Source organism: Mytilus californianus, unplaced genomic scaffold (assembly GCF_021869535.1).
Source record: "Mytilus californianus isolate M0D057914Y unplaced genomic scaffold, xbMytCali1.0.p SCAF_12, whole genome shotgun sequence".
Lineage (NCBI taxonomy): Eukaryota > Metazoa > Mollusca > Bivalvia > Mytilida > Mytilidae > Mytilus > Mytilus californianus.
Window position 1 is genome coordinate 40,136,052 of NW_026262604.1, and position 13,438 is coordinate 40,149,489.

Sequence of the window (13,438 nt, forward strand, 5' to 3'; positions counted from 1 at the left end):
TACCACCTCTACTTGCCACTATACATCATGTACTGTGACAAGGAAGGCATTACTCGACTAAAGAAACCTATATTCTATATCTAGATCTAACATTGTTGAGCTAAATTTGAGATAAAATATATATAAATTATGGTGTAAGCCCTGAATAACCTCGGGTTATCCGACGGAAAATGTCTTTTTTAAGTTGTAACATGTTTAGACGTATATATATATATATAAAAGTCTAAATTGAAAACAACGTTCAAACCTATGATTGCGTTGGATAAAAACCGCCATTTTTATACCTGTGCATGTAAAACAAATTTCTTGGTAGAGGGGTCTAAATACAGCACCAACAACAATTTCAAAAAGACCAAAAAAAGTGAAAAAGTCTATTTTAACAATACGCATTTGACTAATATATATATTTATTTATATTTATCAATGGGTCATCTATATTCATCGTCTATTGGGCATATACAAAAACAACAAAATTGTAGTGTCTGTTTTATTAGAATCCATCGGGCAATCCCTCCTTGCGGAAGTCCGAGTTAGCAGTAACACAACCTTCTCGTCGTTGAAGAACACCTTGTACAACAGACCCTGCACTGTCTTGTACTGTTATATTATGTCCACGTAGAGCTAATCCATCCAGAATGAACTAAGATATAAGAAGATTATAATGATATATCATTTTGTCCTGTGACATGAGCTAATTATAAGAAAAAATGCATTATATACAGTAAAAGTGAAAAAGGTCAGTCAAAGACTCGCGTGTAATATGCGAGTGCTAAGAAACAAACAATCATTCAGACCCGGGTAGGATATCATTGAATACAATTGAATTTGCTGTGAAAAAGGTCAGTCAAAGACTCGCGTGTAATATGCGAGTGCTAAGAAACAAACAATCATGCAGACCCAGGGTAGGATATCATTGAGAGCTCACAAACACGTTTATTCCCATACACATTTCTTATGGCGTGTCCCAGGTCAAGAGACTGCATTTCAGTTATTGTCGTTGGTTTACTGTCGGTCATATCTGTTTTTCGTTAATTGCTTTGTCACAAATCAGGCCGCATGTCCCAGGTCAGGAGACTACAATTCAGTTATTGTCGTTGATTTGCTGTCGGTCATATCTGTTTTTTTTCATTAATTGCTTTGTCATGAATCAGAACGTTGGTTTTTCTCGTTTGAATTGTTTAATATTTTGACATTTTACAGCCTTTTATAGCCGGCTATACGGTATGGGTTTTGCTCATTGTTGAAGGCCGTACTAATGACATGTATTAGCTTGCATCCAAGCCATTTTGTCTCTAGTTGTTCAATGACTCAATTGCAATCATACCACATCTTAATATTTTTATAGTTATAATGATAATTAGCTGCATCGACACGCAATCAATTTTATGCTACTGTATTCATCTCATTGCGATGGTTCACTAAATTAAAATGGTACTATGATGATTTGATATTCATGTCATGTCAATGAGGTATTTTGGCTTTTCAGCGAAGCGCAGTGGATTTCCTTGGTACCACGATTTTCAACAGAGAGATTGGAAACTATCCGATATATGTGAATCAAGCCTTTTCAACTGTTCTTTACACTCCTGAAGGGTCAGCAGTTCCTGCTTAACTAGTGGCACCCACTGTATTGTTAATGTTTGAAACTGAATGTCATAGTTAACAATGAGGCTTTATTAGATATTATTTAAATGTCTACACAAATATTAGGCGGAGGTAACTAAATTTGTAACATCTATGTTCAATAGATTATACTTACTTTTGGAAATCCTCGTTCTACATCAACAATAGGCGGAAGTAAGCGATGGTGTAATCTTCTGTGGTCAATAGCTTCCTTAATACTAAAACCTAACCATTGTGTTAAAACTGTAACCTGAAAATTACCATTATGTATTTGTATTTATATGACATTAATTATATATAGAGCTAATAACATTGATTCGTTTTCTGTGTATGTGAAAATGTGGTTGTGCATTACATTAAAGATCTAACGAAAAGAACCTCGATTTATGGATGGATGATATATGTATAACAGGTGACGTTTATCCTGTTGATACACCTCTGTGTCCCTAGACACTCCGTTGTGACATTATATTTTCACGCACATGTTTGTTTTATACCAGGAATATCAATTTATTTTTTCTTGTATTTTAAACAAAATAACATTAAATTCCATAGTATTTTAAAACACTAACATAAAAGATCGTACCTTTGCCATACGTTCTCACATTAAGAACGAACCTGTCACGGTGCCTCCAAAAAAATGATTTATGTATGCGTAACACGTGTTTCTGGAACAACCGTCATTATTTATTATCGAGACCAAAATATTTGAAAGCCAAAAATATGAAACTGAGAACATTAAAGCCATGAAAGCGGTCTTATAAACAGGCAATACCAATAAGGATACCACCGCCAACAGGGTTTTATCTGTTATTTAACTACAGGTTTAAAAAGCATGAAAAGTGACCAAACTGTCAGGATCTGTAATGAGACCAAACTGCCAAGAACTTTGCTAGGGGAGAACTGTCACACTATGCTCTAGTCTAGAGTATAACTGTGAGAATCGGTTCCTGTTCCAGAGAAGAACTGTCCAAAACTGTTCTAGGGTACTAGTATATCTGTTAGAACATGGTCTATGATATAAATATCAAAAAATGTTTACCGTAAAAATGTCAGGATCTGTTTTATGGTAGAACTGTCCAAAACTCTGCTAGGGTAGAACTGTCAAGCTATATTCAAGGGTAGAACTGTCAATAATGTTCCATGGAAGAACTGTTCAAAATTGTTCTATGGTATTTCTTTCAGAAATGATCTTGGTTATAACTGTCAAAAACTGTTCTAGCGTAGAACTGTCAATTTGTTTGTTACTGTTAAACTGTCAAAAATTGTTCTAGGGTAAAACTGTCCAAATCGGTTATAAGTTAAAACTGTCCAAATCGGCTATAAGTGAAAACTGTCAAAATCGGTTATAAGTTAAAACTGTCCAAATTAATTCTGATGTAAAACTGTCAGAATCTATTCTAGGGTATAAATATCCAAAACAGTTCCCGGGTATATAACAGCTTCTGTCAGAATCTGTTCTAAAGATATAGATTTCACCACTGTATCAAGTGTGTTATGATATTTCTCCATTTGAGACAGTTGAATTTTAATATTTAAAGCGCGAGGCTTGCCGAGCTTTTGAAATAATTAAAATTTAACCGTTGAGAGTTGAGAAATATCGTAATACACGAGTTATAGTGGTGGAATATGTTTCTCTAGACGATTTTTAGACGATATCGTTTAAAGTGTATCCTTCCTTTTCAAAGATTGTCAGAAAGTTGTGTTCTTTATATATGACGTCATCAGACATGGTCGTTCTTTTTCATGGCGTCACAATGGGTAATTCAGAAGAAACCAAGAAAATTTGACATCATATTCAAATTTCGACCAATTATTTGCCGAGAACAAAGTTTTCTCTAGAGATGATAGATATTTTTCTCTCACCGATCGAGAAATGTGAAAAAAGCATGAAAATTAGAGAAGTCTTAGTAATGTTCTAGTGATTGTTCTAGAACAGTTCTCCTTACAGTTCCTTGTAGAAATTAAGAGATTTTAAAACTGATTTCAAATGTTTTGTACCCTTAGTAATCTGTCCTCATAACAACTAAAGTTCAAAAGACTTCCTGATGTCCAAAACTGCTGAGAGGTGTTCCAGGAAAAAGGTATTCCAGGTGAAAGGTATTCCAGCTGGAAGGTATTCCAGGTGAAAGGTGTTCCATGTGAAAAGAGCAGGTAGAAAAGCTGTCAAATGACTAACTAGCTTATCTAGACCTCAGAAAAAACATGTGATATGCACAGCATCTAATGTTTAAAATCCGTCAGTGGTATTATTAAACGCAGTGTAACTCACCAGTACTGAGGATGTAATTATCTTTGTACCACCCGAGGCTCCAACGATTAGATTTACCAAGCCGTCAGGACCAACTATGATACTAGGAGACATTGAGGAAAGTGGGCGTTTCCCAGGTTTAATAAAATTTGCTGGTGATTCAGGAACAATAGCGTTTGGTGTAGAGAAATCGTCCATCTGGTTGTTAAATATTATACCAGTCCGACTTCCAACAACTTTAGATCCGAAACTGAAATATAAATATTAATCAATAGACATTTTTAATGGTCATGAATAATAAAATATGCGTCCTTTTATACTTCAATCAATCTTAACAGATCGTTGTGTTTTTGTGTGATATGATTGTGGTTGGTTAAGTTTTCTACTATGTCAGATAATAAGAGTCAAGTGAACCATTTGCATAAATATGTAGGTTTATTGCTTTTTACCGTTCGACGCTGCCTTTCATTCTCCCCTTAGAGCACCATACCAGCTGTTATATTTTTTAACCTCTGTATATAAGTTGAACTAAACAACGTTTTCATTTAAGTATGGATAAAAGGAGATGAGGGATATTTATAAATGAGACAGCTACCAAACGACCAAAAAAAATCAAAAGATTTTTGGTCTTCAACAATAGACTCTGATGTCTGTACACAATAGGTTAAGTCCAAAGGCGTCATGTGTCTATTATTACGTTGTATGCGGAGTAGCAATGGTATCTTAACATTTATGTTACTGCAATCACTCACAAAAAATTGATGGTACTGGTCACTGATACAGCATCTCCATTCGGAGCTAGTACAGACAAGTGTGAAGTTCCTGACGAATTTACTCTATCAAAAAAAGTTGGTCCGTAGTAGTCTGTTCCAAAAGTTTGACTATCCGAAATCTGAGAACGTATTTCATCTACAAACTCCTCGGACGTTAAAGTGCATAGAAACTATAATAAAAATAATAAAGTTTTTTGGTTTAAAAGTTTAGTTAATAGATACAGAAATACGTAATAGGAATTAACAGCTTTATAATTTTTTTTTGTGGGGGAGATGTATTTATTAAAATGTATATGGAAAGCACTATTACTATAATATAAAACCTTTTTAACAAAATCTTATTTTATGTTACTTAAATTTGTACTATGTGGTGTTGAAAAATGTCAAACTCAAATTGTATGAAAATTGGTTAGCATTTTGAAAGGGACCTTGCTGGTCGATTGGTATAAGAATTTCAACTACTGTACCACTAGCCTGTCAGCACTGATGTTTTGAATTCGAGCTACGCACGAGGCAGGTGCGTTCGATTCCAATCTTAATTGACTAGGATTGCCAGTTTACCTGCCGAAGGTCGGTGGTTCTCTCCGGGCAGTCCGGCTTCCTCCGCTTATACAAACTGACCGCCACGAAATAGCCAATAGTGCTGAAAGCGGCATTTATACACACGCAAATAAACAACGAGCTGTCAAATTGACAGCAACTGGGTTTTCTATATCTGAAAGGCGCTTTCAAACTTTTTTGACCTGCCGCATTCTATGCCTATTTTCCAATCTATCAAAGACCATAACTCATGAACGGCAAAATAGAAAATATTCAATATCAAACTTGACCACCATTTTGTCATCAGTAACAGCATATTAAAATTTTAAGAGCGTTGCCTGAACGGTTCATAAGTAATTGCACGTAAACAACATGAAGTGTAAATTTCCAATATATGAAGGACCATAACTCCTTAATGGCAAAAATGAAAATCGTCATTATCAAACTTGACCACCATTTTATCATCAGTAACAGCATATTAAAATTTCAAGAGCATTAATTGGTTTAACGGTTCATAAGTAATTCCACAGAGACGACATAAAGTGCCATTTTTCAATCTATCAAGAACCAAATCTACTGGAAGGAAAAAGTGAAAATCATGAATATCTAACTTGACCTCCATTTTTTATCAGTAACAACATATTAAAATTTTAAAAGCATTGGTCAAGTGGTTTATAAGTAATTGCACAGAAACGACATAAAGTGTCATTTTTCAATCTATCAAGAACCATAACTCATGAACTCACCAAATTAATAACTGTTATTTTCCTTCGGAAACCCCAGTTAAAAAAGCATTTTGAAGCATGTTCTAACATCTATAATTCATTGTTAACGGAATATAAGAGGTAAATTTGTCGAAATTGAATCAATGCCGTTAAACATTTACCACACAACATCGGACTTTAAAATTAAGTGAAGAATCTGAATGCAGATTTTGTTTGTTTTAAGCGATAAAAATGCAGTTTATTTAAGCATGTCGGAATCTTGCAATATGCACAATCTCGTTGTTTTCAAATTTCCATTAAATTCCTACGTACTTCAAAAAATTGTTTTCGCAGAACGAACGAACCGGACATGTTATTTTTAAGCAGGTGACAATCATATAATCTGTCTTCTTAACATGACTTCCGACGTTGAATGTTTTCTGTCTTCTAATAGTGACTTTTCTACTTTCACTTAATTTACATTACTTTTGTATGATCTGTACTTACCTCGTTTAATTTTTCTCTAAAAGCCTCGTTTTCAACATCTCCATCGCCAAGGTTCGTTCTTGTAGCAAAACCAAACTTAAACGCTTCTATGATTCTATGCCATAACACTATTTCTTTTTGTTTACAAGAAAGACTTTTCTCGTTCATGTTATATCCTACAATACGATGTAAAAAATAAAGACATCTCGTTTACAGATTACTGAAGGTTAATCAGAGGTCGTTCCTACATCGCGTTTGAAAATACCATTGAATGTTCATCCTTCGGGTAAAATATCCGAGATATATGGAACTTCATCAGTGTTCATACCCTTCTGGTGCATCTGAGTTCATCCCCGGTTTCCATAGGGGTTCATGTTTCTCGGTCAGTTTTCTATGCAGTGTTTTGTATACTGTTATTTGCCTTTTCGACTTTTTGCTTCACGTTGTCTCTTTATGATTTTGATTGTCCATTGGTATATTCCGCTTTATTTTAAGACCCCTTTAATACGATCTGACTTTGGGGAGAAAAAGTACTGAGATAAGGAACGTTCGGTGTTATTTTAAAAACATGATGAACATGTTCAAATGTAATCGATGGCAAATTTTATTTTTCGATATTTTTATAATAAATATTAAAACTGTGTGAAAGTTGTTGTCTTTTTCAAATCTTAATGTTTTTTTTTTATTGGAGATGTTTCATTTGTCTCTGTTTAGATTATTCAAAACCTTTTAGACTTGAGTAGATTATGATGTATTTTTTTAAAGACAGCATGTTAATTATCTATCTAGATGGTTTTTTTTTGGTTATTTGTGTCGTTGTGTTGCTGTCTCTTTGAAGTATTCCCTACATCGTCTTTTATTCCCTACATCGTCTTTTATTCATGTTTTATAATGAATAAAGCATAAAACACTATTTATCTGCAGCATACATTTTTAACATCCTTAAAATAAATATGTTTTTAAATTCATTTGTTTATTTTTTCTTCTATAAATGCATATATCATTAATAAGAGTGGGGAAACTTTAGCACTAAAGGAGACACTATTTCTTTTCCGTACTGCTGTGTTGTGTGTATCCAGCAAGATCGTGCTCAGAAGCATACTTTCTAAATTCACGAACTTTGTGCCTCTATTTATTCCTTAACTTTAGTTTATATATTTTGTGTATGCTGTTTCTAAAAGTAGTTATTGTTCCATACTTTCCATCTACTAAAAATATTTTAACAGTATTCTCAAACGCAGCGCATAACACTATTAAATTTGAAAATACCTCATCTTTTAAAGAGTCGTAAACCCCTATAAGTTCTACTACAAACCGTCCAGTATTTTCAATATGAACTGTACAATTGCTCCGCTGGACGGCGGTGGAGGGGAATACACAGTTTTGTCTGTGTTTAGTTTAACTACCACAGGATTCTTTCGTAGTGCCGTGTAACCAGCAAGGTCGTCCTCAGTTATGATACCTCCTGTAAAACAGAAACACGACTTAATAAATGAAAAGCTGTTAATCGCACTGCTCAACCATTCTGCTTACGCCTACAATAACGTTATTGTACGAGAAATGCCGAGTAGTTACGATTGCACAAAATCGCTAACGAATCTAGATAAGTTATACATGAGGGTCTTGATGGGGATCCTTCATTTCTGTTGTTTTTTTTTATTATTTTTAATGTTAATATTATCTATGTTTTATATTTTGTGTCCATTATTCTCTATTCTTTATAGTTTAGCACCTCGTTATTCTCTATTTTTTCTTCTTTTTTTTTGCCTATTTCTCTGTTCTTTATTATCTTAGCCCTTTATTCTGCACTTTTTGCCCCATTATTCTCTATTCTATTAACCATAATCAGACTCGCTCATAACAACAGAGATGTCCACCCATGCAAGATTTGATATAAACACGAAATGCCAATGACGTAGTACACAGAAACAACTGCAACAATTGTATCCAGTGTTAGGTTGGTTCCCTCCGTAAAATATTCAGTATGCCTTCGGAATATACAACGGTATTGTCAAGCTTGCAAATAACAGCCGGGTACCAGTCTAACCCAGTGTGTGCTGCTTTAATTTTCACATAGCGAAATAGCATAAATGTTTCATAGGGGTTCGTTTTGATTGGAGGCAAATAACAGAATGGTAGTTTTGAAGTGATATTTTGTCTAAATAGAACGCACCTTTCATTACGCTATCCAAAACATCTTCACAGCATTTCATTTGAAACTGATTAAACGATTGATTGAACAGGTAAATTAATAAATTATCCTATTTCTGCATCAAAATGAAACGATAAGAATTGAATGTTTCTTAATAGTTTATATAATTGTAAAAGCATTGACCGTGCGCACGTTTTTCGCACCCGCGTTTATTACAAAGTGTTTCGGTCAACGTCCTTTACAACACCTTAATAAAACTACAAAGAGAAGCTATCATTTTAAGTAAGTTTTCCTATGTACAAAATTTTTGTTTGTTTTTACAAAACAACACCAAGAGGAAAAATCCTTTGTAAACTTGTGGAAACGCATGATATAACAAAGCCTTTCCCTAGATATGATGTATACACAGTACAGAGAAACTTCGACATGTTCAACAATAACCACATCATTTCTTATTATTATTTACAGGAAACTACTACCCATTTTATTTCAGATTATTATCAATGTATGCTTTGAAACCTCACACAAAAGGTTTATAAGGGGGGAATGTATATGCTTGTTTCCTGTCCCTTGTCAGAGCAAAATAGGTAAGGTAGGTAAAATAATTTTGTTTTAAAATAATTTGCACAGATTACATACGGAAATGTTTAACACCTAAACGATGATTAACCAAAGAAGTCTGGACTTTAACGGTGCATAAACAAATATGTCTATAATATATTTTAAAGGTAGGCATTACATCATAAGACAGTTAGGGAGGTAGGAATCAGAACTATATTTTTGGCCTAAGCAGTAATGCAAAGTTTCCATCATCACGGGTTGTATACGACTCTGCTACATCTCACCCGCATCCTGTATGTCCGCCACTATATCTTTACTCAATCTGCCATTATAGAATGCATCCACACCTTCATTAGCAATGATTTTTAAAGTTCTGGCTAATTTTGGCCTTTTTATTTTATCCCCAGCCTCATACAAAAGCCCTGTTTCTGGGTTTACTACTAAATCTCTGCAAAAATATAAACGATTTCAAAGAAAGTGTATTTAGAAGTCCAAATATTTAATAAAAATATGTCTCTTTTGAATAATTTTTTTTTATTGAATCCCAGAGGAGACAAAACATTATTTGTATCACATAATTATATTTAAATTAATTAATTTTACCAGATTGAACGTTGCTTGATCTACATTGTATTTTAGTACATTTTGTTCAAGAAAATGTAAATAGTGATAATTATTTCTAATAATCTTATAAGTATTTCGGTAGAAATGAATACAAACAATGATGGAATAATTTGAATAATTTGTTGGGGAATTCAATCTTTATCTTTCTTTCCAAAGGTAACTAAAGATTAATTGAGTTTAAGCTTCCGCGAGTAAAATTGAGCTTGATAGACCATTTGTCAAACAATTGCAGACAATAAATCGTCGCAATCTTGACATGGAAACAGATGGTTTACATTACAACTACGCATGCTCTCTTTAATCAGGTGTTTGGTATTTTTAAACGCAGTGCAAACAGCGGAGATCCAATAAATATCAGATATGCTGGCAACAATATACTCACTTTAACCCCTGGAATTTTTTAATATTTTCAGTTTGACGAGATATAGCAAAGGCGGTGGGGTTTCCTACCACAACACCCTCCCGACATAATTTGATTGACGGCTGAAATAAGTCTTTCCATGGAAGTTTGCCTCCAATCTGATGAGCTAACCAAAGACCACGTATCTCACCAGGAATACCAACAGCCAATCCACCTAAAATCAAAAACATCTTGATGCACTTTTATTTATTTCTATGCGTATTACTAACAGAATAAAAAAAAAAAAAAAAAATATATATATTTATTTTTAATTTCAAAAGAAATCGTTTGAAGCAAATCGTGACCCGACACTTATAATTAGATGTAATAATAACCTGATAATATCAAATATTGACACTTAATTCCACGAAAGACAGACCAAAGATAAAGATACAACAAGGTACAAGCACGGACGAGACTAGACTCTCCACAAATATTGCGGGGAAAAAAACCCTAGTTATACCAATACTCAACTACTGGGTGCAAGACATTTTAGCGAAAACTTTTAAACAACTAGGGGCCATTTTAGCGCAGACATGTTAGCCCATTTTAGCGCCAAATTAATCCGTTCATCTGTATTTTCGGTAGCCCAACTTACCTGGTTGAATGAAACTCGCCATTCTATAAACCGTGAACAGTAATTTATGCTGGGTTAATGTTTAAGTTGTTTGCATATACAATTTGGATAATCATGGAAATAATTGTTGTTGAAACAAACAGAAGAAATAAAAGTGTAACATGTGATTGCTGACGTCACTTAGCCTTTTTCGTTTTTTGGATACTATCATCAAATTACAAACAACAACTTCTATTTAGAAGTATCAATGCATCTGCTCTTCAATCTATACAAGATGTGAAGAAGAGGAACAGATCTTATCGCAATTTTATGAACAATCTAGTACAATAGGTATATCAAGAGACAGTTACGTAGGTTCATTGGTACAAAGTGTGTACATAAATTGACAGTTAAACATTTAAGTTAAGTTAACTTTTTAGACTTTAAGTGATGTATTTTTATGGACATATTTTTATAGTATGCGGTCTTGATACTATTAGAGCTAATTATTCTACAATGAATGAATTACTTTCGCTAAAATGGGCATTGATAATTTCACTTTTCGCTAAAGTAGGTAAAAAATCTGGCGCTAAAATGGGCTATACTTTCGCGCTAAAATGTCGTCCGCCGCAATTACTAGTATCGCCCTTTAAATTTCTATTAAAGGAATATTCGTTTTGGTTTTTTGTCGATATCTACAAAACGGGTTTACAAAGTAAATGGTTAATTGCACTTCTAGAAAACGATCCAAATTCAATTTAAATATGAATACATTCTTTTCATTAAACTAATGCCATTATGGTAAAGCAACATAAGTTCTCCAAGTGTTGGTACCTTCTGTAGATGATCTGTCAACAAACATGGTCTCATTAGCTTCACCAGGAGCCGTTTCACGAGCTATGATCGTGTATGCAGATCTTCTCTCCCTGAAATCAAGATGTTGTCTGCGATAAGTTAACTCTTCTATACATTTTCTCATACAAAAGTTAGTGGCAATAATAAATGTGAACCGATTCCCCGACGGATTGCGTTAACTTGTATGTACAAAACTGTTGAAAGGATGATTTTCAATTCCTGCTTTGATAGACCGTCTCGAATTAAATTTGACAATGTATTTGCAATAAAACACTAAACGTTTACTTATTATTGAGTTGACTTTAAAAACTGACCTCTATCACATTATATTTGTATAATAACCAACTTAATTGCTTTTTGATGCATTTTCTAAATATTTTTTTATTGTACAAATGACTGGAGACTGGCATATTCATATAATGTTCCTTGTTCACAAGCCAGATATGACTCATTACCGGAAGCCGTAGTTTATGGACTTCCGGACAGTACAACCAGTGCTACACGAGCACCACAAACATGTTTATCCTTATAAAACACGTGATAGCAATCCCGATTTCTGGTATTATAGATTTTCTTTGTTTGTTTTTGTTTTCTGTTTGTTTGTTTGTTTGTTTTTGTTTTCTGTGTGTTTGTTTGTTTGTTTTATTGTTCGTATTATAAAGCTTCAATTTTAAGTGTTAGCTGATTTTTCGATCTGTTTTAGTTTATTACAAATACCTACTTATTATAAACTGTCATGAAGAAGCCACCTCCTATGCCACAGCTTTGAAAGTTAGAAATACACTGGCATAGTAGAGTGGCAATGGCTGCATCTACAGCTGACCCATGCCGTCTTCTCATGATATGGCTACAATACAATTAAACTTGATTTTCTTCGGTTTGTAAACTTTTAATATACTAGTAGTTTATTAATCTTTGATAAGTATTATGTTAAAGTATTATTTCATGTTATTACATTGGTGTCCGAACAACACTGAAAATCAACTCATGCGCTTTGCACATTCGTGAATTCATTATAAAAAAGATGTGGTAAATTTGAATGATAACCAATCATACACCTATCTACCTGCAACCAAATGACGTCACGGGATGTGGACAACAATGGGCCATCGTACGGTCTTCAACTAAGAGACAAAACCAATATCGTATAGTAAGCTATGATAGGCCCTTAAGTTACATTTCCAAAGTGCTAGTTTATGTTTATGTGATCTGGAGGTAAAATAACGGGCCTTACCATGCGACTTCTTTGTTTTAATTCTTGAAATGTAAATATATAATCTTACGTTCCGATCAAATGTAAATATAAATTCTTACGTTTCGATCAAATGTAAATATATAATCTTACGTTCCGATCAAATGTAAATATGTAATCTTACGTTCCGATCAAATGTAAATATATAATCTTACGTTCCGATCAAATGTAAATATATAATCTTACGTTCCGATCACATGTAAATATATAATCTTACGTTCCGATCAAATGTAAATATATAATCTTACGTTCCGATCCTTGCACATGGAGGTCCAGCATCAGATGCCACTGCAGCGAATCTATAATGTCCCTCTATGGAATCGGACACAAACTGAGATCTTGGCGCATGCTTGGATTGTTTTTCTGTTTCTGTTTTACCGGAAACTGTTTTGTGACGTCTATTGTTTTTGTATTTTCTTTGAAGAATGCCAAATCCTATCATCATAACAAAAATAATTTGATAAACGTAATCGTTAAAAAGACAGCACTCGTACACCATAAATTTACCAAAATAGGCAGAGATACTGTTTTTTTTAATTGCTGCCTGAAAACAAAATTAATTCTCATGATAAGTTTGATGATACCAGGAAATTCAGTAACTTTAAATCTCAAAATGACATGAAATCCAAAGTGAAAGAAAGCAAAACTATTATATAATTGA

General features: G+C 33.7%; 1 protein-coding gene across 1 annotated transcript; it reads right to left on the reverse strand.

The window, feature by feature from the left end:
• Window positions 1–490: 490 nt before the first annotated feature.
• LOC127721065 (scoloptoxin SSD14-like) lies at window positions 491–13,219 on the reverse strand. The gene is made up of 11 exons (XM_052227747.1): window positions 13,026–13,219; window positions 12,247–12,372; window positions 11,505–11,596; window positions 10,097–10,289; window positions 9,375–9,538; window positions 7,693–7,842; window positions 6,399–6,553; window positions 4,627–4,817; window positions 3,896–4,124; window positions 1,760–1,873; window positions 491–640 (listed from the first exon to the last, which is right to left on the reverse strand). Exons 1-11 carry the CDS (start codon window positions 13,217–13,219, stop codon window positions 491–493), a joined length of 1,758 nt encoding a protein of 585 aa, XP_052083707.1.
• Between the last annotated feature and the right edge of the window lie 219 nt (window positions 13,220–13,438).